The sequence below is a fragment of the Talpa occidentalis genome, unplaced genomic scaffold, assembly GCF_014898055.3.
Source record: "Talpa occidentalis isolate TD23 unplaced genomic scaffold, MPIMG_talOcc4v2.1 talOcc4.14, whole genome shotgun sequence".
Taxonomy (NCBI): Eukaryota; Metazoa; Chordata; class Mammalia; order Eulipotyphla; family Talpidae; genus Talpa; species Talpa occidentalis.
Window position 1 is genome coordinate 74,996,851 of NW_023601433.1, and position 27,743 is coordinate 75,024,593.

General features: G+C 58.7%; 3 protein-coding genes and 1 non-coding gene across 8 annotated transcripts in view; 1 reads left to right on the plus strand and 3 right to left on the minus strand.

Moving 5' to 3' along the window:
- Nucleotides 1-4,495: 4,495 nt before the first annotated feature.
- On the plus strand, nt 4,496-9,995 carry GAS2L1 (growth arrest specific 2 like 1). Of its 2 annotated transcripts, none has more exons than XM_037510835.2 (6): nt 4,496-4,732; nt 5,593-6,244; nt 7,575-7,682; nt 7,782-7,878; nt 7,961-8,132; nt 8,678-9,995. In XM_037510835.2, exons 2-6 carry the CDS (start codon nt 5,612-5,614, stop codon nt 9,705-9,707), a joined length of 2,040 nt encoding a protein of 679 aa, XP_037366732.1. In that variant the 5' UTR covers nt 4,496-4,732; nt 5,593-5,611; the 3' UTR covers nt 9,708-9,995. The 2 variants fall into 2 exon arrangements, with proteins under 2 accessions (XP_037366732.1, XP_037366733.1); XM_037510836.2 differs by lacking the exon at nt 4,496-4,732 and adding an exon at nt 5,130-5,427.
- On the minus strand, nt 9,795-12,326 carry RASL10A (RAS like family 10 member A). The gene is made up of 3 exons (XM_037510837.1): nt 12,108-12,326; nt 11,031-11,155; nt 9,795-10,749 (listed from the first exon to the last, which is right to left on the minus strand). The coding sequence occupies exons 1-3, from the start codon at nt 12,324-12,326 to the stop codon at nt 10,482-10,484; spliced, it is 612 nt and encodes a 203-aa protein (XP_037366734.1). The 3' UTR covers nt 9,795-10,481.
- A 9,122-nt stretch (nt 12,327-21,448) lies between these two features.
- AP1B1 (adaptor related protein complex 1 subunit beta 1) overlaps nt 21,449-27,743 on the minus strand; it is a 50,355-nt gene continuing 44,060 nt past the window's right edge. For all 4 annotated transcript variants that reach the window (XM_037510842.2, XM_037510840.2, XM_054695236.1 and 1 more), the window contains 6 exons: nt 27,578-27,723; nt 25,403-25,532; nt 25,067-25,151; nt 24,379-24,465; nt 24,130-24,284; nt 21,449-22,582 (listed from right to left, as the gene is read on the minus strand). In XM_037510842.2, the coding sequence (XP_037366739.1) occupies nt 22,508-22,582; nt 24,130-24,284; nt 24,379-24,465; nt 25,067-25,151; nt 25,403-25,532; nt 27,578-27,723 (678 nt within the window). In that variant the 3' untranslated portion in view covers nt 21,449-22,507. The remainder of the gene's footprint in view (nt 22,583-24,129; nt 24,285-24,378; nt 24,466-25,066; nt 25,152-25,402; nt 25,533-27,577; nt 27,724-27,743) is intronic.
- LOC119245424 (small nucleolar RNA SNORD125) lies at nt 27,023-27,119 on the minus strand. The gene has a single exon (XR_005125352.1). It is a non-coding gene; the product is annotated as a small nucleolar RNA SNORD125 (small nucleolar RNA).

A 27,743-nucleotide genomic window follows, 5' to 3' on the forward strand; every position in this document is an offset into this window, starting at 1 on the left:
GCTGCAGGGAACATTAGGGGTCACCACACAACGGAGGGTCAAAGCTAAGGCCGTCCACGACCTGGGCCGGGAGTCTGGCCTCACCAGTGGGCATCACACCTGCCGTGAGTCCTGGATTCAGAACGTTGGTGTCTGGTTTGAAGTGGGCTTCCCGTCACGGGCCACACGGCACTGGAGAGAGGAACGAGGTCCCCATCGTCCCCTCCCCCCATGGTGGTAGAGGACACCTGCCCAGGCCCCCGGACTTCACTGAGCCAATGGCATCCTTCACAGCTGTCATGTCACTACAGTTGGCCCTGAACACACACGCGAACAGTACTCGGCTTTTTACAGGCAGATTCCACATTCACAGACTCAACCAACCAGGGATCAAGGCGGGGGCGGGGGTGGGGGGTGAAGGTGCGGTGCTAAAACCAATCCTCCGAGGATACCAAGGAACACACACTTGCAGAAAGCCGAAAATTTCAAATTTCTCAACTGTAGGGCATCTGGCCCATGGTAGGTCTCCGCAACAAAGATGCCTGACCTTGAGTCAGCGCATTCCCAGAACAGTCCTCCTCGAATCCCAGCTCCGCCACCCACTCACCTGAGGACCCCAGTTTGGCCTTGGTAAGAGGGTGCTCCGAGGTGACTCTCCACTCCCTCAGGTCACACCCCTAGACTGCCTTGTCCAAGGTCCACTGCACTTGTCCCATTTTACAGACGGTGACAGGCTCGAGGCGTTCAACATCTTGCCCAATAACCAACCAACGGCCTGTGCTGAGTCTGACGCCTGCGTTCAGAGCCCTGCAGAGCAACAGCGGATAAAAGCAGGCGTCACGGTCCTGCGCGGTTGCTGAGCGCATACATCACTTACCCTCTCAGCCTTGGGTTCCCCGAATTGTAAAGAACACGCAAAAGCAGCAGACCTCAGGATTATTTTAGGATCAAACCTCTTAGTATCCACACCAGCACTTAAGTGATCCATCCCAAAACCTGTGATCCCCGGCCCACCCGTGCTCCCCTCCCCTGGGGTCAGCAGTTCCGCGCTTGGGAGTCAGTCTCCACTCTGCCCTCACCTTACATTCACACCTGATTGCTCAGAATCCAGGATCCTCACCACCCCCACTGCCACACCAGGCCGCCTCCGTGGCTCAGATTCCTGGCCCGCCCCACCACATCGGCCTCCTAAGTCAGGTCACACCCCTCCTCCGCTCTACATCCTTCCGAGGCCCGGCCTCCCTCCCCCATCTTCCTCCACTCCAACCTCAGGGGTCTCCTCATTCTTTTTATTTTTTTTTAAAGATGTATTCATTTATGCATACAAGAACTGGGGTGTAGGCCAGAGGTGCCAGGGGGTGAGAGGGTCCACCAGAGTGGGGAGCAGAACAGGCAGATTGACCGAAATACACTGCTGAGGGAGCAGCAGGCGAGGCAGGAGCGGTCTGCTGTGCCATGTGGGCAGCTCCCTGGCCGGGGATCGAACTTGTGCTGCAGTGGCTGCGGATAGCTTCATAGGTTGTGTTATAGAGCAGCCCCGATATTAAACGGGTTCCTGGCTGTGGGTCCTCACCCGCGTGCTTTAAAGGGACTTATCAATACTCTACTACAGACACACATAAAAAAGGGTTAATAAAAGGTTTATTTACAAGAGAAAAAGAAATAAGGAAAATGTACAACTCAGGGAGAAAATAGGGAAATAAAGTCTTTAATGCGTCCTACCCGATCTGCCGACCTGGAAACCCAAAGTCACTCTCAGAGCTGGCCAGACGCTGCGAGCTGGCGGAGAGCCAAAATGGGGGATCCCACCAAAGCCCACGTGTCTGCCTTTTATATCCACCTGGCTGCTTAACCCCACCCGCAGGTCCCAGCCACCTTCCCTTTGGTGGTGATGGGATTTGCCTTTCCCAATGTCCTGATGGCTTTGGTCTGGGGTGGGGGTGGAGTCCACAAAGCCTGTATGGAATTAGCTTTAGGACATCCTTTTCCCCCCTAACAATTCCCCCTTTCACTTTTTGCCACCATTTCCATGGTGATGAAGATCGAATATATGGAGGTTGGGATGCAGTCTCAGATGACATTTTGTCAGGTTTAAAAGGGGGGATTGTAACAGGGTGGTCCCAGGAAAGGGGGAGGTTCCCTGCCCCACCCAAGGGAGGGTGGAGCTGAGCAGGAAGAGGAGAAGCTGCAGAAGAGACTGAGGAAGGAAGGAAGCAGGATGGAGCCAGGAGACCTGGAGGAGACGCATGGAGCCTAGAGACACGTGAAGAAACTGCGCTTGTCTTTTGGTCGTGGACTGGGTGACACAGATGTGGGTGAGACCTGTGGGGAGGTGACCATGGCAGCTTCTATCTTGATTTTGATTTTGCTCTTTTCCTTCTGGGCTTGTCCGGTTGTTTGTGACCCTTTTCTGTGGGTCCCCACTGGAAGGTGCTTTAGACTTGTAGCAGGCTTTGGGGCCTTGTTCTGGGCCGATCCCATTTGGATGGAGTTTTACGTCCCACGAGGGGACGGGTAACTTTGGGTGCTTCATTTAGAAACTAGACTCTTTGCCTTTCCTGTGTTGTTTCCTAGTTGTATTAAAGTTCCTTCCCATTAAAAAGTCTCCTGTTTTGTGTTGATGCGGCGGATGGCAGAACCCATGTAGAATAGGCAGGTTTGCGGGGTTTGGGCTGCCCCTCTCCTTGTCCTGTAACAGTTGCATCTTAACCCCTTGCACCACCAGGGAGGCCCTGCTCTTATTCTTGAACACACCAGTTTCGTGCCCACCTCAGGATCTTTACACTAGCTGTTCCCTCTGACGGAAATATTCTTCCACAGAACCACATTACCCTTCCTCACATCCTTTCCTGGTCACTGATTCCAAACTGCAGTCCCATTCCAGACCCTCCTTTACACCCCACTTGTCCCCCTCACCTGATCCCACCCCGCTCTTGTCCCCAGTAATTTTTTCCTGTTTTCAGGCCAGGTGCAGCCTTCCCACCAGACTGAATCCCGAAAGCTGGTTTTGTTTCGCTCCCTGCTTTTTGTTCTTGGTTTCCAGTGCCCAAAAAGACTCAGCGCACAGGTTCCAAAAAGTATATTATTCCGATCACAAATTAGCGGCTTTCCTCACTCTGCAGTGAGGGGAGACGCTGCAGCATGACCTGTATCACCTGGGCACCCCGGGCACTGGGCATCTTTTGAAAGATCGTGAGGAATCTGTGAGATCACACATGTGAGCATCCTGTCACCAGGAGGTCTGGCACACAGTAGGTCTGCTCCACAAAGATCCATGATCCTTGAATCTGAGTATTCCCACAACCATCACTCAAATCCCAGCTGCACCAGCTGCTCTCCTGGCTGGATGCCAGTTTGGGCTTTATAAGAATGTCCCTCATAGAAGTGACTCATCAGTTCCTTCAGATCAAGGTCACAGAGTAAGACCGGCACACAGTAAGAGCTTCATTAAAGCTCTCAGCCCTAGGCTATTGTTTGGCAGTGCCCCTGCACCCCACCCCCAAGGCCCCTCCTGACAAGCAAGGCTGCCACCCAACCAAGCCTGGCTTTCCAGTCCCGCCCAGCCAGCAGCAGCAGGGGGGCAGGATTTCCCTCTCAGCCTGCTCAGCAACCTCCTTTGCAGTTTGAAAACAAAGCGGGTACAGGGTATTAACCCTCCCACTCCGGCCAGGCCTGGCTGCTGCTTATTCTCACCCCCTATTCTGGATCCCACAGGGCACCAGAGTGGGACCACCAGAGTGGTCTCCCGGCCTTGCAGGGCAGAGGCCCAGGTGGCAGGCTAGCGGGCCTTGCCACCTGTCTGTCTACTCCGCTGAGCCTCAGTGTCCTCATCTGAGAAATGGGTTCCCTTAACTTCAGGGTTAAAAATAAACCCTCAGGGGGCCTCCCTGGTGGCTCAAGGGGTTAAGCATCAGCATGACAAAGCTGTCCACAGCCACTGCTGCGCGAGTTCGATCCCTGGCCAGGGAGGTGACCCACCCGCGCAGCAGACCTCTCCTGTCTCTCCCCTCAGCTGTGTATTTCTGCCTGTTCTGCTCCCCACTCTGTCTCTGGTGAATCCTCTCACCCCTGCATCTCTGGCCTGTACCCCAGCTCTTGCACGCATAAATAAACAATCTTTAAAAAAGAATCAAAAATAAATAAACCTTCAGTGAGAGCTGGAGGCTGAGTGGGCATAACAGGGGCCGCCCTCCCCTCGCCCCGAGGCCGCAATACCAGGAGAAAGGTCGCCACCCTCATTTATCTGGCCTAGCAAGGGCCACACCAGCCGGAGGTGACTTGGCAGCCCCTGACCCCTATCGCTTCCTGAGCGCATTTTGGGTACAGGCCATGCGGGCCACCCCCAGCCCCCTCCCACCCCGAGGCCCCTGCTGGGGAAGGGTGTGCAATTAAAAGGGCCCAACACGCCCCTGCCGCCGCCGCCGCCCCGCCCAGCCCAGGAGCCCGGAGGTGGACGGGACCGCGGGGAACAGCCGGGCGGGGAGGGCCGGGCCCGCCCCTGGGTCTGCGGCTCCGGCTCCTCCTCCATCCCCGCCCGGCCGGCCGGCGCGGCGGCCCCTTTAAGAGCCCTTGGCCCCGCCCGTCCCCTCCGGGCCCGGATCCGAATTCCAGGGAGGCGGGGCGGAGACGCGGGCGGGCGCCGGCGGCGGCGGGACCCGGAGCGCCGAGACTCGGGCGGCGCCTCCCGACGGCGGCCCGGCCCGGCTCCGGCCCCCGCCGGGGCGATGCTGCCCGAGGCCGCGGGATGAGCCAGGTGAGCCCGCGACCCCCAGCACCCCCTGCCCGCGCGCGCTGCGGGGGCCCGGGCGGCCGCGCCGGGCTCGGGGCCGGCTGTGTGACCTTGGGCGGCGCGCGCCCTCTCTGGGCCCCGACCCCGCGCCCGGCCCGGGCCGGCGGAGGCCGCGCTGCGCCCGCGCCGCTCCCGCGTCTTCGGCCGGGAGCGCGGCGGAGGCTTCTCGGAGGAGGCGGGGCCTGGCCCCTGCCCGGAATCAGCTGCGTGGCCCGGGGGCCGGACTCTGCCCCGATCGCCCCGCGGGGCCCGGCGAGCTCTGGCCGGGCCGCGCCTCGGTCTCCTCATCTGCGCAATGGCCTCTCACGGCGCCCCCAGCCCCGGCCGCGGCCTGGCCTCACTGTTGTGACACTGTGATCATGACCGTCCTGCGGGGGGGCTCAGGGCGCACCTGGGAACTTGCAGGAGGAGGTGGGAACCGCCCCGGCCCTGCGCAAGGGCGCGCACCCCCCGGGAAGGCGGGACCCCCACTTGCTCTCCAGTCTTCGGGGAGGCGCGGCGCTCTGGGGCTCAGCTCCTCACCGCTCACGTAGGGCAACCAGAATGGGGGCCTCCCTCCTGCAAGTTACCCGGAGTCCCCAGCCCTCAAAAAAGCCAAAGAGCAAACACCTGTGACACTAAGCCGCTGATGACAACTGCTGTGGAGTCCCAGGAGAAAGGTAAACCGTCCCCATGTCACAGACCAGACGGAGCCCTGAGCCACAGGGGCTCTGGCCCGGCGTTTGGCACCAAGTGGCCCGCAGGTGCAGGTGGTCAAGAGCTTAGTGTGATCTGAGCGCTCGCTCCTGTCTCACGGCAACCCTGACCCGTGTCCCTCCCCACAGTGACTCCGCCGGCCTGGGCATGGCGGACCCAGTGGCGGGCATCGCAGGCTCGGCGGCTAAGAGCGTGCGGCCATTCCGTTCAAGCGAGGCCTACGTGGAGGCCATGAAGGAGGACCTGGCCGAGTGGCTCAATGCCTTGTATGGCCTCGGTCTGCCCAGCGGTGGGGATGGCTTCCTGACAGGACTGGCCACGGGCACCACCCTGTGCCAACATGCCAACGCCGTCACGGAGGCTGCCCAAGCTCTGGCTGCTGCCCGCCCGGCCCGAGGGGTGGCCTTCCAGGCACACAGCGTGGCGCCCGGATCCTTCATGGCCCGAGACAACGTGGCCACCTTTATCGGCTGGTGCCGAGCGGAGCTGGGTGTGCCCGAAGTGCTCATGTTCGAGACGGAGGACCTGGTGCTGCGAAAGAACGAGAAGAGCGTGGTGCTGTGCCTGCTGGAGGTGGCGCGGCGCGGGGCCCGCCTGGGCCTGCTTGCTCCCCGACTCGTGCAGTTTGAACAGGAGATTGAACGAGAGCTCCGCGCCGCACCCCCGGCCCCCCAGTCCCCCAGTGCTGGGGAGGACACCGCCGAGACTGCCACTGCACCAGGGGCCCCCGCCCGCGGGCCCCGCATGACACCCAGTGACCTGCGTAACCTCGACGAGCTGGTGAGTCCCCTGCGGTGGCTGCTCTTTCGGGGGCCCCTGCTGCTGTGCACTGGGAACGGGCCAGCGGACCTGGTGCCGAAACTGATTCGTGAACCTCTTAGGGCCTACCCTGGTCTCTGCAGGACAGCCTGCCCCCCGAAAAGGCGCACGACTTGAGCTACAAGGGAATCTCCGGCCCTAAGGACACTTGTAGGCCAGAGAGAGGGAGGTGCTAGGTGAGGCCACACAGCACAACTAGCCTGGGATAGAACCCGGGCTCCACTGCATGATCGCCCCCGCTTTTGTGTGCATAATCCAGATAAACGCCGCGCATTCCTTCGTCCAGGGGGGCACGATTTGAGCCCCTCTTCTATGCCTCCCTGCCAGACAGCTGCCTCCCCATCACGGGGTTCAAGGTTGAGTGGGCACCTATGGTGCTTGGCCCAGGACAAGCTGCCAGGCTCCGAGAATGCCTAGCGAGTCCCGAGTCCCCAGGGCTCTGCACACATCACTTATCTGGGAAGCCAAGCCCAGAGGCGCTGCTGCTGGGAGTGAGAAGCCCGGTGAGGAGCTGAGCTATCAGCTCTCCCCTGAGCAGAGGAGCTGCTGGACCACCTACTCCCCCAGGACCGAGGTGTCCCTGACACCCCCGCAGCCGGGCCAACAGTTTCCTTCTTATCAGGCGATTAGGACTATGATGTGCCTGTCCTGGAGGGGGGTAGCCAGATGCCTGTGGGCAGAGGCTGCCAACCCCCCCCCCCCCCCGGCCGCCCTGGGCCAGGGTCACTTGAGGCTCCACCTGCTCATTTTCTCCGCCTCGGCTGTGGTGAGGAGGTGGGTAGAGCCGCCCACTTTGCCAGCCTGGCAGCTTCCGGCTTGGAGACTATGTTGGCAGATGTGGGCTCTCAGGGCAGGTGGCCTGTGTGTGCATGTTGTGCCCACGTGTCTGTGGCACCCCCGCCTGGATGTAATCCTGCCCTTGGCACTCATGTCCCGTGACGTGACCTGCTTCCTGTGGGTCTCAGCCTCATCCGCGGAGTCGGGGAAGGGGAGTGAGGGCAGCTGCGGGGCTCCTCCCGGCCCACGGGCTGCCGGATGTACCTCATCAGGGGCCCAGACCTTGGCCTGCCTCTGCCTACCTGCCCGCCATTGGTCAGCTCCCTGTCTCCCCACAGCCGAAGGGAAAGGAAAGCTGGTGAAAGGTCGAGTGTGGAGGCCGGACCCAAGTCTGGGGCAACAGTCCATGCCCCTGTTCCCCAGAAGTTACTTCCTCCTGACTCAGAGTTGCTGATATCAGGCCCCAGGCGGAGGGACTTGACCCTGACCTCTGAACTCTCTTCTCTGTTCCCAGGTGAGGGAGATCTTAGGCCACTGCACCTGCCCAGACCAGTTTCCCATGATCAAAGTCTCGGAGGGGAAATACCGCGTGGGAGACTCCAGCCTGCTCATCTTCGTGCGGGTAAGAGCAGGGGCTGCTCCAGCAGGCAGGCGGCAGCCCCGGCAGTGGGGCTGTGCGCCCACAGAACTGGCCGTGACCTGTTCCCGGCGGCTCCCGCAGGTGCTGAGGAGCCACGTGATGGTGCGCGTGGGTGGCGGCTGGGACACCCTGGAGCACTACCTGGACAAGCACGACCCTTGCCGCTGCGCCTCCACAGGTCGGGGCCGGTGGGGTGGGGGCCGGCAGGGGGCGCCCTCTGCGGTTCCCCTCCTCATAGGCCACCTGTCCTCTCCCCACAGCCCACCGCCCTGCCCAGCAGAGGGCCCGCACCTTCTCCCCACAGAGGGTGTCACCCATCCCCAGCCCCCGACCTGGTAGCCCGGTCCCCGGGGGTGAGCGTCGGGGCTCCCGACCGGAGTTGCCACCCGGTAGCTCGCGCGCCTCCAAGGACGGGCCTGACACACCGCTCAGGTGAGAAGCAGGACATGAGGTCCCAAGATGGGGATGGGGGCGTCTGCCCTGGCCCGGATGACAAAGGAGCCTGCGCTCCGGAGTGACTCACACCCTGGGAAAAGTTCCCGTGGGTGGGGGCGGCCTGGCTTCCCATCTCCATGGCAACGCAGCCAAACCAACAACACAGCTCGGGCGGGGCTCAGGGGCTGGGCGACGGCCAGTCCAACCCCGCTTCCTTCTGGCCTGCCCAGGGGAAGCCAGAGGCCTGGCCAGGGGAGCTTAGGGCCTGGGAGGCCCTGCTGCTTCCGCTGCCTTGGCGTGGGGGTGGCCTGGCTGCAGGAAGCTGCTGCGGAATCTCTCACTTCTCCCTGGAAGTCCCCAGGAAGGGCAGAAGCCCATGACGGCCCCCACCAGCCGCCCCCCCCACCACAGGTGTCTCCCCACCCCCGCTAACCACACCACACCCCCGCCTGCTCGCTGTTCTTCTCCCTGCCCCCGCCGCAGGCCCAGGCCCATCCTCTTTCCGTGATTCCCCATCTCTCTCTCTTGTTCCCCTACCCCAGGCCCCGGGACCAGCTGCCCCCTCACCCCCGCTCCCGCCGATACTCCGGGGACAGCGACTCCTCAGCCTCCTCAGCCCAGAGCGGCCCCCTCGGTGCCCGCAGTGATGACCTAGGCACTGCCTCTCAGAGAGAACGGCCCAGCCGGCGGCTGACCACAGGCACCCCGGTCTCCCCGAGAAGGCCCCCAGCCCCACGCAGCCAGTCCCGAGACCGCCTGGATCGGGGGCGGCCCCGTGGGGCCCCAGGAGGCAGGGGAGCCCGGCTCTCAGCCCCCAGCCCTGCCCGGCGTGCCCGCAGCCAGAGCCGCGAGGAGCAGGCTGTGCTGCTGGTTCGAAGAGACCGAGACGGGCAGCACTCGTGGGTAGCACGGGGCGGGCGGGGCTCAGGCAGGAGCAGCCCCCAGACTCCCCGTTCCCACAGTCCCGCAGCCCTCCGGCCTCCCCAGGGCTCCAGCCCCAGTCCAGAGCTGGGCACCACACCGGCCAGCGTCTTCCGCACACCCCTGCAGCTGGACCCGCAGCAGGAGCAGCAGCTGTTCCAGCGCCTGGAAGAGGAGTTTTTGGCCAACGCCCGGGCCCTTGAGGCTGCAGCTGGCAGGACCCCCACTGGGCCGGCCCCTGACCCGGCTCGGGCCCCAGACCCTCCAGCTCCTGACTCGGCCTACTGTTCCTCTAGCTCCTCCTCTTCGTCCCTCAGTGTCCTGGGTGGCAAGTGTGGCCAGCCCGGGGACTCCTGCCGGATGGCCAACGGGCTCCCTGCGCCCCGAGGCCCAGCCCTGTCTAGCTCTTCCGATGAAGGCAGCCCCTGTCCTGGTGCAGGAGGCCCGCCAGACGCACCTGGGAACTTCCTTGCTGGCCTGGAGCCCCCGCGGACCTGGGCACGGGGCCGGATGGACACACAACCAGACCGAAAACCCTCACGCATTCCCACACCTCGGGGCCCCCGACGCCCATCTGGACCCATGGACCCCGGGGCCTGGCATGCCCTGCACTCAGTTACCCCCAGGAGCGAGCCAGACTCCTGGATGTGATGGACCAGTTCAACTGCCCCCCGAGTCCCCCGTTCCTTCTCCTTGTGGCCTTAACCCCTCTGCATCAGGGAACCGCCCCCCCTTCCCTCTTGGGGACCAGACCTCACGGGACTAGAACCCTCGGGACCACGGCACAACGGGACTTCCTCTGTACATTCCGGTTGGGGGATGAGCGTTGCTATTTAATTACTAATATTATTGAATGCCTTAGAGGAGGCGGGGCGCCCGGCGAGGCCCCCGCCTACGGGCCCACGGCCCTGCAGAGCCTGACAGTAAAGTTTTGTTCCAGTCCCTTGTGTCTGCTTCTTGGGGCCATCACACTCTTTGGGGGGCCCTTATTTCACAATGGGTTAACTGCCAGGGGCAACACTGGCAGCTCTCCTCGCGCCCATTCCTGGAAGGCGAGGGACACTTGAACTGTTTCCCCTTTTATTACCTCCTGGGAGGTGCGACTTAAGAGTCTGTGCAGCGAAGCCCCAGGAGCCATCTGGGAACCTCCAGGTTCATTGCCAAGTCCCTTCCGCGCCACGTGTCTTGCCCCAGTGAGGTCCCAGAAAGCTCTGATCTTGTCCAATGGGGCCGAGGGCCTGATGCGGCCCAAAGAGGTTCCAACAAAGGCCCGTAGCCGCGGGCGGGACTTGCTTCAAGCAGGGCGGAGACTCTGCCCCGTCCAATCCGAGAGAAGTTGGGCAACCTTGTCCAATCCGGGGCCCGGGTTATTCAATCAAATGCCCACAAACCTCCCCCCGCCTCGGGCGGCGGCGTCCAATTCGGTCACATGAGGCTGCAGCGCGCCGGGTGCAGAGCCCCCTGCAGGCGCAGGGCCGGGTGTGCGGGGCGCGCGCGCACCAGGGCGCAGCGGAGCAGCTCGCGGAACAGCCGAAGCACGTGCCAATTGTACTTGGCGGAGCACTCGAGGTAGCCGCAGCGCCAGCCCCTGCGCACCAGGGCGGCCAGGGCGCGCCGAGGTCCAAAGCGTAGTCGCTGCCGGTCCCTCTTGTTGCCCACCACGAGGATGGGCGCCTCAGGCGCGCCTGCCGGCCTGGGGGCCAGAGAGGGGCGAGAACAGCTCTGCCGGGGGTCCCGACGCCGGAGAATCCCCCCGGTGGGTCTGTGCGCTCGGGAGCCTCCCCAGCTGTGGCCAGCAAACACCTGAGCCGCGCGGCCCGAGGACCCTACACGGCTGCAGCCTCACCAAGCACAAAGGCCGGACCGGGCAGGCGGAAGCCCACGAAGAAACACCCACCCACGCCCCTCGGGCCAAGGCCGGGCGGCGCGGCCGGGCAGGCGCCCCGCTTCTCCCCACCCCAGGCTGCCCCCTACCTGTTCTCCGCGATGCGCTGCCGCAGCGCCTTCACGTAGTCGAAACTGTCGGGGCTGCAGATGTCGTAGACCAGCACGAAGGCGTCCGTGTCCTGCAGGCTCCAGCCCTTCGGGTCTGTGCACTCCTGGGGGCGGGAAGCCGAGCTTGCTGGAGCCCCCAGCGATGGCGCCGGCACGGTGCGGCGCCCGGACGCTGAGCCCGCACTCCTCGTTGGCCTCGGGCGCGCCCCCCCGACCCCGGTGTGCTCGCTTCCCCGAGCGCTGCCGTCCTCGTGGCCACCAGGGGGGAAATGACCGAGCGGCCTGAAGCCCACAGCCCTCTTGGCGCTGGGTCTCCACGCCGCCCGCCTGCTACCTCCCCCCGCGTGCCCCTCCAGCTTTCCACGGCTCGGCGCCGGCCAGGCCCCGCCCTCCCCGACGCCCGCCGGCGACCACCTGGGAGGCTGGTCGCGGCTCGCGGCGCCCGGACCCTGATGGGCGGCAGCTGTGCTCCCCAGGCGCCCGGGCTCCCGCGCGCGGGCTCTGCACCTGGAACGCGCTCGCCGCTCCTTGAAATTGAAAACCTCATTCATCGCGCCCGGCTCAGGTTAAATGGCAGCCCCTCCAGGAAGCCCTGCTAAATCCTGACTTCTCGGTCTTCGTCTCTCGGGGGGACCCAGTTCCAAGGACTCGAGGTCTATCCTGAACTTCGCAGATTATTAGTAAAGTGGTTTTTTTGCCCCAGGTCATGGGAAGGAGAGAATGGCCTCCCTTGAAAGGATCCCCATGAGTCGGGCCCTAATTTTTGCCCCTCTGCTCAAGGTGTGTCCGAACACACCTCAGGGCGCAGGCAAATATAGAGGCTTCACTGAGAAAAGCCACCTTGCAAAAGCACCCCTCTCGGGCCTGGTCTCGGGCGCCTCCAGGCCGGCAAGAGGGGGTGAAACACACACACACCAGGACACGCATTCACCCTCCAGTCCGAGAGCAGGTGGGCACCTGCGGCCTCTGCGTGGTCACACACGTGTGCGCCGCGTGCACACCTCCCCAACACACACGTTGCCACACGCCCCTGCCCACCCCTAGAGCCGCTGCTACCTCCAGACCCCCGGGGCTGGGACCGGTTCCAGCCCCGTCGCCGTCGCGGATGCTCAGGTCGTACACTGCGCCGTCGAGGAGCACCGCGGGCCGGTAGAGGCGCGGCCCGTCCGTGGGCCGGTGGCGCTCCGGGTAGTCACCGAACAGGAACTGGCGGATGATGGCCGTCTTGCCCACCCCCGGGGCGCCCAGCACGGCCACCCGCAGGCTGCCGCCCATGGCCCGCGCGCCCCGCGTTGGGAAGCCTCATGGGCCGGCGCCGCGCGGAGCGCCCCGCGCTCTGCCCCTTGCGCCCGGGCCTCGCCGCGCCCCCTCCCCCCGCCGCGCTCCGGCGCCCCCGGAGTCCGCAGAGGCCGGGCCCGAGGAGGGGACGGGCGGCCGGAGGGCGGGCGGCCCGCTGAGCGGGCTGGCGGCCGGCGGCGGGCGCGGGAGCTGCTCCGGCGGGAGCCGAGGCTCGGGCGAGAACAGACCCTGCGCGCCCGCGCACGCACCGCCTCCGGCCCGCAGCGCCACTGAGGGCGCCGCCTGCAGCGCCAGCGCCGGGGCGCGACCTCCCAGCCCCGCGGGTCCCGCGGCGGGACGGGGCACCAGGGGCGATGCTGCCTCTCAGCGTCTCGGTCCCTCCGTCCCTCAGGCGCCTGGAGTCGCCGCCCCTGTCGGCGGCGGGAGCGAGCGAGCGAGCGAGCGGAGCCTCCTGGAGGCGGCGATGAGGTAACCGCCCGCCCCTCCCGCCTCCCCGCTACCCGCCGGGACGCCCCTCCCGGGAGGGGTCGTGGGAAGGGAGGGCGGCTGGGGCTCCGGGAGCCGGGGAGGGACCCAGCCCCCTCTGCGAACCGCGCCCCTCTCACCCGCTCCAAAATAGAAGTGCCCGCCGCCCGCGCCGCGCCGCGCCGCGCCCGCGCGCTGCTCCCAGGCCGGCACCAGACAAAGCCCGGCCTGCTGGAGCCGGGCCGCCGGGGTCGCGGGCGCCCCGGCTGTGTGACCTTGGCTGAGTCGCCGCACTGCGCTGGCTCTGCTCCGGCATCCATCGTCCAGCAAAGGCGGACACCGTTTCCTGAAGGCCTACTACGTGCCTGTTCTAAGTTGTGACTTAGTAATGTCTGTAGCATTACGTGATCCTTGAATCTGCAGCCTCAACCTGGTATCTCCTTTTGAGAAGCGAGAAAACCGGCCAGAGGGAACTCTTCAAGATTGGGGGTGGGGCTGTGGCCCCTCACCCCCAAACTTGTGATCCCCAGAGGGGAGACCTATCTTCCTCCTGCCCACAGGGTAAATGGCCATCACTAGTGGGCAAGGAGGGGGCACAGGCCCCAGTTCACACCAGATCACAGCAGCCGGGCTCCAGCTCAGCCCCTCTTCTCTTTCCCAAGAAGACAGAAGATCCAGACATTGGTCAGCACCACCTGCGTCTCTGCTAAGGCCAAGATTTCTGCCTGAGGCTTCACCTGTAGCTTTCCTCAAAGCCATGCTGCCCCCAGATGAGACTCCCCAAACTCAAATCCCCTCTCCTTGGAGCCAGTGAAGTTCTTTCCCTGTCACAGCTTGGGAGTCTGGGTCTGCCCAGTGCCCCCATCCTCTGCCTCTGCTTGCTGTCTCCCCTTTAGCAGAGGCCCCCACATCTCTCACCAAATGCGCAGATGCTGGGTGAAATGCACACGCATCTCTGTTTCTGTGCTGACCAAGTGAGACCAAGAGTCTCACTTATTTCTCTCTTCAACAAATATTCCTAGTGTCACTGCTTGCCAGGATACTAAAATGGATTACTAAACAGTCCTGCCTTAGGAGAGAAGGTTCTAGAACACATGGGATCCAGGAACTATAAGGGCACAGTCCACATGCAGGAAGCAGAGGAAGAGCTGAACCATGAAGTGGGGAGGGGCGCTTTTTCCAGCGAGAGATGGTGGCAACCAGAGCGTGTGTCTCCAGAGTGGCAGGTGTGTTGTCATCCTCCCATGCTGGATCAGGACACTGGTGTTCTCTCTCCTTCTCAGCCACTAGGGAACTCAGAGCCACACCTACGACAGCCTCTGGCAGGCGTTCCAGGTCCCAGTAAGTCAGGACCAACTGGCTTCACCTTCTTTACCTGCTGCGGTTTTTTCCTTCACCTGATTTTCACCCACACTTTTTATCTTCCCAGACTTCTATGTTTTGGAAGCTACCTCAGTTCCTCTGGGGAGCAAGGCAGAGAGTAAACTAAGCCCCCATCCCTTTTGATCCTCAGCAGGCTGTGGGGCTGACATTAAGATGGGGATGGTCTTCCCTTAGGCTCTTGTAGGGCCAGTCCCCTGCCTGGAGCGCCCTCTCTTCTTGCTCCTGACCATTCTCGAGTACCCGTTTCAGGTGCCCTCCCTCTGGAAAGCCTTCCTAGCTTCACTTTCCGACAGAGTGCCCCCTTCTTGGACAACAGGGCTTTGGGAACTGCAGACATGGTGGTGCGTGAGGCATCTCAGGTCCCAGCATGATTTCTCAGTGTGTCGTTCCAGGGTGACAGAGGACACTGTGGACAGGGATTGTCCTACAGCCTCCACAAAGTCCTGCGAACTCCTCAGGTTGGAAAGTCTTGCATTAGCTTCACTAGCATGGGTTCCATTTATGAAGGACCTGTGGTGTGCCAAGTCCTGACCACAGCTGTGTGCTCAGTGAGGCTCAGAGGGATGCAACCCTTTGCCCCAAACTGTCAAGCAGGAGAGAGGCAACACAGGGCCAGAAACTTGGGCCAGCAACCCAAATTCTTGAGGAGCCCAGCTTCATCTGGGCTTCAGGGTGTGGTCAGTGGAGACTGTGGCCCTCTGGGGAGGAAGTCCTTGTCACCATCGCGGGCTGAGCTGAACTGTGACAAGACTAGATAGCGCTCGTGCCAGGCTCCCCGAAGACCAGCAAGCCAGAGAACTTAAGCTGCCTATCTGCCTAGGAGGTAAATTCTGAAGTTTCTCTCATTGGCCCCCTCACTCCATTTGCCAAGGAGAGGCAGCCAGGATGCTCCCATGCCCTTTGCCTGCTCCCCCCCAGTCCTCAGAGAACACCCACCCCACGAGCAGCCAGGCATCTCCTTCAGCACGCAGGGACCGGCTCTGGGTACCCTGCCCGCTCCCCACGGCTTATGAGGGAGACAGATGTGCAGCCAGGCCCAGACAGGTGGAAAGAGCAGCACTGAGCCAGTTCAGACCTGGGGGCTGAGGACACCCAGGGGAGGCACCAGCCTGTCTACAGATGGGCAGTCAGGAAGGGCCTGGTGACACACCTAAGCCGATTCCTGAGGGATTAAGCTGCAGAGGGTGGGTTTGGCAGTGGTTGAGGAATGGGTGGGGCAGGTACCAAGTGGAGGATTGTGCATCCCCCACTTCATTGCCCACGCAGCACCAGCCAGCTGGACATCCCCCACCATCTGACCTTGGCCACGCAGCTTCTTCCCAACTGGCCTGGTGCTACCCCTTCCCTGGGGCTAAGCACCCTGGACTCTCCCAGCTCCCAGGGCACTCACTCTGGACTGAGTCCTGGTGGTCTTTCCCAATTGTTCAAGCTCCTCACCATTGCCCCCGCCCCAGTATCTCCCCTCCCCGAGTCCCGGGTGGGAGGTTTTCCTACCGCTCAGGTGCTTGGCACCTCATGGGTCCATGGTCAGCGTCCTAATGTCACCAGCTGAGTGCAGCTGGTCAGCCTCCCAAAGGCCAGGAGTGTCTTCCTTATAGCCGTCAGTAACGAGAAGGCAGCACAAGGCGGGGCTTCCAGGCCTCTGAAGCAAGATTTCTTGCAGTGAAATCTCTGGGGGAGAGTCATCTGTGCAAGCTAGTTAATCACCTGAAGACTCAGTTTCCTTATTGTAAAGGGGATGACAATGGTCTTGGCTTCATAGAGTTGTGAAATGAAATGAAAAAATAAGACAATTTAGCTGAAAGGTGGACAAAATTTGTACCTATAAAAATTTCATTTTTATATGCAAATAGACCCAAGGTACACAGCCTGAGGGAGGAGCAGGCATGTTTCAGGGTGCAGATGCTGGAACGTGCACATCTCCTAGCTCTGTCCACTGAGAGGGGCCAGAAGTGCCACCCACGAGCGACAAGCACGCCCCATGCCCAGATCTTAGTCACCGAAAAAGGGAACGAGGCTACTTGGAGAAATGGCTGCTGTAGGGCTGGGGCAGGACAAAGCTGACCCGAAGTACCGCATGTGCTGGGAAGTGCACAAAAGAAAGAAGGATGTGGGAATGTCAGAGGGACTCAGCCTCCTGAAAGCGCTCCCGATGGCCAAAGCTGGAACAATTTCAACAAAATAATGTATTTTTGGATTAAACCCAAATTATAAAATAAATATCCATGAGTCCAAATGGATATAAATGACTGAATAAATTAATAAAAGCAAAGCTTCCTTACAGAGTCCCACATAGTTCAGGGAGCTTCTCCTTCCCCCCCCACCCCTGTCTCCTGCGGTGGGAAGAAGCTGCTGACCCACAGCAGCGGGCCAGGCTGCAAGGGGGTGCGAGCTACAGGACAGTGACAAGTCATGCTGCCAGCACGTGCTGGTGGGCAGGGAGCGTGAAAGGGCCCCTCCTCGGTCCTCTTCCCGATCCCGCATAACCCCGGCCTAAGGCCATGAGAAGAGATCAAACAAACCCAAATTGAGAAATGGCCCATTAAGTACTGACTGGCACTCCTAGACATTGTCAAGGTCACGAAAAACAATATCTAAGAAACTGACTCAGACCAGAGGAGACTGAGACAGGATGACAACATGGGACGTGGGATCTGGGAACAGAAGGAGTGAAACAAGTGAAAGCTGAATCAAGTCTAGAGTTTTGTTTCACAATTATACATTATGTAATTTGTTATTTTACAACACAAATATATTTCTCCTTTATTGATATATCATAGAAAGTAATATTGGGGGCCTCCCCCGTGGCACAGCCGTTGAGCACTGGGTTGCGAAGCTGCCCGCGGCCTCTGCGGCGCCGGTTCGATCCCTGGCTGCTCCCCGGCCACCAGAGGAGGGTCCCACATGGTGTGCAGACCTCTCCTGCCGCCCGCTGCTCCCCTCAGCAGTGTACTTCGGTCCTTCTGCCTGCTCTGCTCCCCACTCTGGCTCTGGTGAATTCTCTCACCCTCCCGCGCTTCTGACTGTACCCAGTGCATGTATAAACAAAACAAACAAACAAACAAACAAACAAAGAAATAAATAAAACATGCCTCTATTAAAAAAAAAAAGTTTAAAAAAAAAAAAAAAGAAAGTAATATTGGTATCCTAAATGTATTTTACACATAAATGGAAAAGAGCCCATTTACAATAGGAAGCCAAAAGAGTAAATATTCATGAACATATATAAGAATAGTCATGCAGGAACTTGTACATTAAGAAAACAAAATATTACAAAGACCTAAAAGAAAGCATGAATCATGAATCACTAGAAGATCTATTCCTGTATGGGGATATAAAGATTGATATTATTATTGGCCTCTTTATAAAGATGTCAACTCCCCATCAGTTATTATAAAGTTGATGTGATCCAAATAAAAATAAAACCATCAATTAAAAAGGACAAATTAGTTCTAAAGTTCAAATGGGACAAAGCAGGTGAAGAGAGCATTGGCACTATGAATTATGAAGATTTAAAAGTTCAATATATTTTTTAAAACACGATGTCTAAAGAATAGACAAATTTCCTGTTCAGAACAGAGTGCAGAAAAGCACTCACATAGAAGTGGAAATTTAGTGTGTGATAAAAATGACATTTCAAGTTTGTGGGAAAAGATGAATTATTCAGTAAATGGTGTGGAGACAACTGGGTAACCATCTGGGAAAAAGAGAGTTGGATTCCTATCTCACTCCTAGCATAAAGCCCAGATGGAACAGAACAGAAATGCAAAACTAAGATCACACAAGTATTAGAAAGATTAAAAGAAAACTATATAAAAAATAATTCCAGTATGGAAAAATACAAAGAAATAATAAGACAAGGAGAAAGGATGATAAATCAGTAAGAACCCGGCCTCTCTGGTGGTGCAAGGGGTTGAGACGCAAGCTGTGAAGCTATTACAGCCACTGCAGTACGAGTTCAATCCCCTGGCTGGCCCGGGAGCTACCCCCATGGTGCAGCAGACCTCTCCTGACTCGGCTGCTGCTCCCCTCAGCAGTGTACCTCAGTCAGTCTGCCTGTTCTGTTCCCCACTCTATCTCTGGTGAATCCTCTCACCTCCCCGCACCTCTGGCCTGAACCCCAGTTCTTGTATGCATAAATAAATAAATCTAAAAAAAAAAATCAGTAAGAACCAATAACCATATCCAAAAATGGACAAACTATGTAGACTGATCACAGAAAAGGACACACAAATGGCTCAGAAGCACAGAGGCGTGTTTAAGACACAGATGACGCCAGTTTCCACCGGTCAGTTTGGGGCACATAGATACACGGGGGTGGGGGGCGCGGGGGATCAGGTATCTCATTCCTAGCTGGTGGGAATATAAATTGGAGAATTTTTAGCAACGGTTATCAAAATGCCAGATGCATCTACATTTGATCTAGTGCTTTCCACCTGAGGAGTTTCCATAGGTACACGTCTGCTTTGCAGCGTCACCGAGACAAAGCACGCTGGGCGTTACGGGACACGGTACATGATGGGAGCTGTTTTCCCTGCCTTGGAAAACCACTCAGCTGTAACCAAAATGCACAGGGATGCTCCCTGCAATGGATTGAGAGTGAAAAAAGCTCCAGGATGGTGTATCCCATGTTGCTGTGAAATGGACAAAAAGGATGAAAAGGAAAAAAGCCATAATAGATCTTTGAAAAGTAATGTTGATTCCTTTGGGTAGAGGGATAGAATTTTCACTTTTTTTTTTTTTTTGCCTTTTGGATTTTGAATGCATTACCTTTTCAAAACAAGAACTAACATTTAAAATGTAAGACGGGGTCTCCCTGGTGGCACAAGGGGTTGAGTCGCAGCACTATGAAGCTATTCACAGCCACTGCAGCACAAATTTGATCCCTGACCAGCCAGGGAGCTACCCACATGGCGCAGCAGACCTCTCCTGTCTTGCCCACTGCTCCCCTCAGCAGTGTATTTCAGTCAATCTGCCTGTTCTGCAGCTCACTCTCTCTCTGGTGAACCCTCTCAACCCCTGCACTTCTAGCCTGTACCCCACCTCTTGTGTGCATAAATAAATCCTTAAAAAAAGATAAAATGTAAGATGCTTATGTTTTCTACTCCAGCAACTCTGGGGCTGGATCCTAAGCTACATTTGTGCCCAGGAGCAAGGCCATATGTAGGACTGAGCACCGTTGCTTGCATCCAAAGTGGATGGAAAAGCCTTGTCCATCAGCCGGCACTGGCTAATGGCAGCTCACGTGCACTGGGGGCGTGGGGGGGGCGCTTTTTCTATGAGGGAGCCAAGAAATGAAAATGCTGGCAGCACATCGAGTGGGAGTATGTCCCCACCTGTTTGGTAAATATCTCCATGAATTTGCTTGTATACATGCATGGAATATTACTGAAAATCAAAGTCTAGAAACAAATTCTGCCTCTAGAGAGGAAAACAGAACTTTCTGCGAGAAGGGTGGGTAAACTCTATTCTTGGTATGGCTTCTCTTCTAAATTCTTAAATCACTCTCTCCAACCCCATCCCTCAAACCCAACAAAAACAAAGCCAGCAAACCGTTAGTCAAAGATAAAAGATGTAAAATGCAGTCACACCGCAGAGGCAGTGTCTGGCACAGAGGGAACCAATCAGGTCCCTGGGTATTTGCTGGACCCTCAAGAAATAACTGGTTACTGTTTTGAATTCCAGACTGGGGGCCGGGGTTGATGCTGGTGATTGGTCAAGAGGTGTTAGGCCCAGAGAGCCCTGAGGCCTGAAAACATCAGGACGAGCAGTGCCACACGAGGGGGAGGAGGCACATGATAGGGCCTCTCTGAGGTGAGGTGGGGACAGGGAAGCTGAAGGGCACAGATGGACACCGCCACAACACTTCTGCTGCAGGCCTGGCTCCATTTCCTTGTTTGCCTGACACAGTGATGTGGTAAGACCTGGGTAACTGGGGCGAGGAGGCTCTCTGCCTCAGGTTCTGAGTATACTAACACTTGGCTGGGTTTCCTCACAACTGGTATGTGGAAGGGAGAGGGGCAAAGCTCTGGCAACGCCCCTCCCTCCATCCCGAGGCCAAGCACAGCTCAGAGGGTGAAACTAGACTTCCCATGACCGTCCAAGGTCCCATCTGACCAGCCTTGCTCATCAGCTCTCCTTCTTGAGCCACAGGCTTGCTCTCAGGCCTCAATCTGCCCGCTATCACACCACTGGGGACAGCTATCCTACAATTAAACTGTTCTGCCCTCAGAGGCAGAGTGGTGGGGACAGTGAGTTCCCTGAGGCCCTAGATGGCTGAGTGGGGAGGGGCAGGGGTGGAGGTGATGAGGCAGTGTACTCACTGGGTGTTTGAAGAGGGAGCAAGGCCCCCAGCAGGTCAGGGATGGCAGGCAACACAGCAGGCCAGGGTGAGAGTCTTTCTTTCCAAGTGCTCAAAAGCCTGCTCCTCTAGTTCATAGCGGAGGGGATTCCAGCTGCATCAATACAGGGTCTTCTGAGCCAGGAACTTTCAGAGTGCTGGGAACTGGGGTTGTCCCATCAAGGGCCTTGGTTCATTCTCGACTGGTCCCTAAGACAGCAGGGTCATACCCCAGGGATCACAGGTGGGGCAGTAAAGGATCAGGTACCCCTGCTGGCATCCAGCAGGAGGGTCAGGCCCTTTTCTTTTTATTGCCTGGGCAACTCAGAAGGCAGCAGTGGCGTTGAGCTGGGTGCAGGGAGCAGCTGAGGCTGAAATAGGGTCAGGGCTCCTAGCTGCTTGTCTCTTAGCATAAGGCTGAGAGACACCAGCCAGAGTCCTGAAACACTTAGAACCTGCTGGCAGCTCGGCCAGTGGAGCCCATCCCAGGGTTTGTCTGCCCGCCCTGGGAGCTAGGCTAATGCTGGGATGGGGAATACATGGTTGTCCTCAGTGGAGACTGGGAAGCAGCCAGCTAAGTACCCACACCCAGTCAGCCACAGATGCAGAGTGGGAAAGAGCCTGCTCAGACAGGCCTGCCCACTCCACCTCCCCCACAAGTGCCCCATCACAGCACCTCCCATCGCTCTCAGGAGCCTCCCCAAGAAAGGAGCTGTGGAAAACCCCTCCCGTCCTGGCCAACATCAAAGACTGGGGTGGAATTAGATCAAGGGCAGAAGGCCACTCAGCCTCAGAAGTCAGTTCTCCAGAACAGAAGGGAAGGCTCAGTCCCCAGAGTGCTAGGGAGGTGCCGGGCTCCTGAGCCCTTGACCAGAGGGGACCCAGAAGCACCACCCGGAAGAGCCTCAGGACCTGACACACTGGCTTGGGACACACTTGATGTCATCATTTTTATTCAGTTTCTTTTTTTGAAAATAAGAGTAAACATACAATATATATTCTCTATTTTTATATATTAGATATAGTGACTGCAAGGCTCAGAAAACCACCCTCAACCACTTGGAGGCAGTTTTCAATTCTGACATTTGGTGGTGGGGGGGAAAAAAGTGTCCATGATTGCCAAAAGCAGAATCTTTCTTTATTATTAAACAGCAGTAACAGGAAAACCTAATGCTCTGTCAGACACAACTGAAACTGGGGAGGCCAGGACAAGGGCAGCAGTCACTAAGGAGAAATCCCAAAGAAACCCCAGGCGGGAAGCACCCCGCTTGCCCCGTGCCCATCCCTCAGCCCCATCTCTGCTCCAGAAGCCCAGGGGACACCAGGGAGTACCACAGGCAATGCCAGTCCTCAGGGGCGGGCAGGGCTGTGTGTAACTGTCAGGGGAGGAGCCTGGCAGGGGCTCCGGGAGCTTCGCCTAGTCTCTCTCAGCCCAATCAGCACTTGGGAGGCTGCAGCCCAACTGGAGGGACGGCAGCCTGGTGGATGCAGGGAGGGAGGCTAGGGGTACAGGCCCTGGGCTACCCAGTCCCTGACAAAACAGCTCTCCTAGAACCACACCAGTGGGGCCTGGCACGGATCATGCCACAGGAGCGGGCAGTGAGGAGGGCCCCTGACACCAACCCCAGGGAGTCTGAACAGCAGAGGGGCTTCCCAGATGGGGAGCCCTGGGCTTTCCCCTTCAGCTTCTGCGGCTGTTCTGACTCTGTCTCCTTTGGTTCCAGCCTCACCTGACCCTAAATGTCAGCAGCAATGAAAGAGGGGAGTCTGTGACAGGTACACTGAGATTTCACTCTAGGAAGGGTGCCGCCCAGCCCTGAGGACCCACGTGGGCCCTTTAGTCAGGACCAGGGAGCCCCGGGGTGGCTAGGAGCCTTGCCCGCCCTCCCAGGAGGAGGAGGTGATGCTACCCCACAGGGGCTCCTCGACAGGGCTGGTAGAAGGCTGGGGCAGGTGCTGGGCAGGGGTCTCAGTTCTTGAGGATGGTCTCATAGGCCTGGTACACATGCTGGGACACCTCCGACGCTCGACACTTCAGGGACAGCTGCAGGGGAAGACAGGTGGGGGACAGAATGCTCATTCCCGGGGCTCCTGGATGGGGAAAGTATTTACCGGACCGGGAAGGAACTCAGGGGAGAGATGGGGGAGAAATGGGGGAGCGTGTTGTGCACACGTGGCCTGGCGGCAGCAGCAGCTGTGCCTTCGGCAGGTGTGTGGTGGAGCAGAGGCGGCCGCCACAGCAGCCGGGTGTGAAGCAAATATACTTGCAGCCCACACACCAGCTGTCAGCCTAGCACCCGGCGCTAAGGCAAGCAGCGTGAATCATGAGGGAGGCTGTCAGAGAGAGCCCTGTCCCCCACACTCCCCGGGGTGGGCTGGGGTCCCTGAGAAGGCACAGGGGCTAAGAGGTAGTAGGTCTCTGCTTGGGAGATGCCGGGGTGCTGAGGGTTCGTCCTGGTTTCCTGTACAGGAAGCAGGCATGTCAGAGACTTGGCCTCAGCTCTCACTGCGATGTGAGCCTGGAGAGCACAGGCAGAGAGACAAGGGCCACCACCCTTCTGCCAAGATCACTGCTTCTGGAGGGTGCAACTGGGAAGGGGGAAGGGCAAATGGAGCTCAGGAAGTCAGCAGCGGTGGCCACAGGGGGTCCCTGGTCTCCCTTTAAAGACCTCTGCACTGTGTGTGTGTTGGGAAGTTGGGATTCAGCTCCTCAGTCAGGGCCACCTGGTGAGGGAACACTGGGGTATCAGCAGTTTGCCCTCCTGCGAGCATTTGTGTCTCCCTAGTCTGGGGAGCAGCGGGGAGGAGGTAAGGCCAGAGTGTCAGGGTCCACTGGAGCCAGGCCGGAAGATGGGGTCTCTGAAGTATGGCTGGGTAGGGATGGACGGGAAAGAGGAAGAGAAAAGCAATTGCTAACCTCTAAGTCCTGCACCGCGGGCACCAGCGGGGAAGGTGGGCATGCAGCAACCAAACACAGGGAGACGGAAATTACCACCACCGAAGCCACCGCCACAGCCTCCACCCACTGCAGTGCCAATGCTGCCTGCGGGGCCCAGGGAGCAGCATCTGGAGGGCCATGCCTGCCAGAAACTTGGGTGCAGGGGGGAAAAAGCAAAGCCCGGGGCTCTCCAGGGGGCTGGAACAGTATCACGGCCTCCAGGACAACCATCAGCTGTTGAGGTCATGTCCTGACTGGGGCCTGACTCAAAGGCTCGAAGGATGAGCTGCTCAGGATCCCAGGCGGGGACTGAGTCAGGGGGCAGCAGGAGGAGGGCAGCCTGAGTCCAGCGATGCCACCTCACAGGTCCCAATTTTACAGAATCTTCTAGTCCAACTCACTACCCTGAGATGCCGTTTGGTGTCTTATCTGGGTACCTTGACAGAACCGAGTGGGACTACTTGTAAGGTCCCTTCCAGGGGCAGAATTCTGACACTCATTTGTGCCAAATTTGAAGGGACCCCAGCCTAACTGGGCTGGTGGTGTCCCTCAACTGAGCCTACCCCAGGCCTGGGAGGTGGGGAGCAGGGAAGACTTCCCAGAATAGGAAGCCAGAGGCCCAGGGCTGGCAGGGCAGGAGTGGGGGCCCTCACCGTGAAGCTGGGGTTGCCTGGCTGGATGCGCAACTCTGCCAGCACCCAGATGCCATTGGTCAGCTTCAGGGACTGGTACAGCATGTCCTGGCCCTCCACGTTCCTCTTGGCAACCGTGAAGATGTTGCTGCTCTGCAGTCTGCTGCTCACGGCCTCTGGGGGTCAGACGGCCTCCCCGTCAGTGATGGGGGAGGGTTGGGGGCACAGGCAAGGGGCAGTGTGGCCAGAGGTGGAGTGGGGGATTCTCACCCGCATTGAGAGGGCAGTCTCTGATCTGGAATTGAGCTTCATTTTCATTGGGAATGTCCTTCCACGTGGCCAGGAACATCTGTCGGTCTGGAGGGTGAGTGAGGTGCGGGAGGAGACAGGACCCTGATAAGCCTGTGGCCTCACTTAACAACACTCAGAAAGTAAAGGGTCTGAGGTGGGAGATGGCACCTTCAAGTTGAGGACAGGCATGGGCTCCTCAGTCCCTCCTCAGTTCCCAAAGACCCAGAGCTTCCGGCCTCTGGGCATGAGACTTCACCTCCCCAGCACCCGCAGCTGTCCTCCCGCTCTGTGCTGAGCAGTCTGCCTTACAGGACTTCTGTGGTGACCGAGGGAAGAGGTGACCAAAGTGCTCCATGAAGCACAGGAGTGAGCCGTCCACACTGAGATGGCAGGATCCTCAGGGGTTCCAACCAGGGCACAAGAGATGAATACCAGGCATATGGCATGGCATTGAGGCAGAGAGCCCGTGGGACAACTGTAGAGGCTACAGGCAAGTGAGATGCAGGGCAGGAGAAAACCTAGACAGCCTCTGTGCCAGGCCAGAGCTGGCTAGACAAGGTCCAGGTAAGTTGCCGCTCGCTGCAGGCTCTGCAGAGACTCACAGATCCATAGTGGGGCAAGCCAATCCATGTGTTCCAGGGACCTCAGAGGCACGCATATTACTCACCCATCTTCCCATCTTCCCCAAAGAGGATGTGCAGCGGGTACAAGGTACTGAAGTAGAAGACATCAATGTTGTTCTTCACAGCCACCTAGGAAGAAGGGATTCGAGGTCCCTGGGTCCTCTGAGGTCCTGGGAAGGGCCTGCTCCCTAAATCCCCCACCTCAACAGGTTTCCTCACACTCCCTCCCTAGCAACCACATCCATCATTCCCTCTGACAGGGTCTCTCCTGCCAAGAACAGTCCTCTGATGACACCAGCTGGACCCCAGGCATTTCTACCTGGTCCCTCTCCTGGGTTGACAGGTAAGGACTCGGGTATTGGGCCCTGCCCAGTACACACCTGGAGGTTGTTCAGAGGCTCCATCTTCATGACTGAGCCCACTGTGGTGAGAGGCAAGGAGATCTCCACAGTCTGGTTAGGGCTGAGTGGCGCATGGACCTGGAGGGGGGCGGCGGGAGCCAGGCCAAAGCTGGGGAGAGAGAAGCCCCACAGGGATGGCAGGGAGAGCAAGCGCTGACACAGGATGGCAGGCTCCTCTGGCTTCAGACTGAGGTAATAAACCTCTCCAGCAAATCGGCCTCACCCCAGCCCTGGGCCCATGTCAGAAAGAACTCCTCTCCCAGCCCTCAATAGCCATGTGAACATGAGGAAAGACGGCTGTAGGCCTGAAGCCCATCTCTGCTCTTCTCTCTCCTCTGGGCTAGGTGTTGGGCAGGCCCAGGTGAGCAGTTTTTGTTTTTTTTAAGACTTATTTATTTATGCATATAAGAGCTGGGGTGTAGGCCAGATAGATGGGGGTGGGGAGGGGTGAGAGGATTCACCAGAGACAGAGCTGGGAACAGAATAAGTGGATGTACTGAAATACACTGGTGAGGGGAACAGCGGGTGGGACAAGTCTGCTGAGCCATGTGGGTCTGCACCCTGGCCGGGGATCAAACTCGCTGCAGTGGCTGCGGATAGCTTCATAGTGCTGAGATTTAACTCCTTGAGCCACCAGGGAGGCCCCCCAGGTGACCAGTCTTATTTTGTCCTGCCCCTAAGGGGCTCCATCTAATACCATGGGCCTATAAGGTGCTTCTAAGTCAAGAACTCTGTGACTGCCCAAGTCTCTGTTGCCAGTCCCCTTCTCCTGGGACGGATCCGAACACTCCAAGTGAGAGAGCCACTAGGTTTGACTGTTCAGGCCAGAAATGGAGAGGCCACATGAATGCCAGAGAAAGGTTCAGAAAGTCTTGTTTCTCAGAACACAGTACATGGGCAAGTCAGGAAGGTCCCCATGAGCATGAGAGACACCCAGCCATAGGCTTTAGGAAGATAAGTCACAACAGCATTGACTGGGGCCATGAACTGAAAAATGAATGCTCACTGTACCAAGCTGGGCATTTGATATTATACCAACTCTTATCCTCATAAAAACAGCAACGGGTCTACATTCTCTCATCTTTCAGGAGATGGAGACTCAGGAAGGGGCAGCCCATGCCCAGACCCTATGGGGTGAGTGGCACTGCTGAGATATGAAGCTTAAGTTGCAGACCCAGGGTGTGCTCTGCCCATGATGGCAGCCGGGCCCACCTGCGAGACAACATGGGAGTCAGACCCTTGTGGCCCAGGACTCCAGGTGTTCCTGCAAGCTACATCACAGCCCACAGTGTGACCTGGGGCAAAGCACTTGCCCTCTTTGAGCCCAGGTGTCATTACCCCTGAAAAGGGAATAATGGTATAGACCTCACTGGGTCATCACATGGCTCAAGTGAGGCAACACTTCTAAAGCCCTTGGCACAGGGCCTGCTACCCAGCAAGTTTCCAATACACACTAAGTTTGTTATGAATGATCATGGGTGTCACTCCTTAGAGCCTGGAGTGCTTCTGTGGCCTCTAGGGCCACTTGCAGTAAGTGGCTGCTGCCATCCTCTCTGGTCTGAGGGTTGGGTAGGACCCTCTGGCCCACAGGGTCTCCCTGAGGAAGCAGCCCCTTCAGTCAACTTCTTAGAGGCTAAGTTTGCTCATCACTAGAGCCGCTCAGGAAGAAGAATCATCAGGAGGGGCTGCTTGGGTTCCCCAGAGAGCCCTACCCCAGTTCACCTGGTCCAAGAAGACCATGATGGTGCCAGACAGGAGACCTTCCCCACTGACCCCTGGTGCAGGGGAGCTGGTGAGGTGAGAAGCCAAACCTGCCACCACTCTGAGGCCGTGTGTCATGGTTTACTCTTTGGCCACATGGAGGAAGCCAGCAGGTAGGGCCCTGAGATGAAGAGGAGGATCGGAGCTCCTGTCAATGTGGGGTGCTTGCCAAAGGTGGGTTCCTAGAATGGCGCTGGGATTTTTGTCAGTAAAACACTACTTTGTAGTGGAGGAAGGCAAAATAAGGACAGATGCGCTAGAGGTCGGGGGAGGATGGAAGGAGTGGGTGAGGCAGGGGAATGAGTACTTTAGAGGTCTGGCCTGAGTTGGGGCTGTGAGCAGTACCCATCTTCACCAGAAAAAGAGACACCAGGCTGGCCTGGGGGAGCTCACCTATTGCGATTGAACTGGATGGCAAAGTCAGTCATGACCTGTAGAGCCTTGTTGGTCAGCTGTAGGTCCATGGAGATGGAGCCCACTTGGCGGGTGAAGGTACCCGAGATCTCCAACCCCTTGGCCTTCATGGCCGGGAGCCAGACCTGCAGGGAAGAGAGTGAAG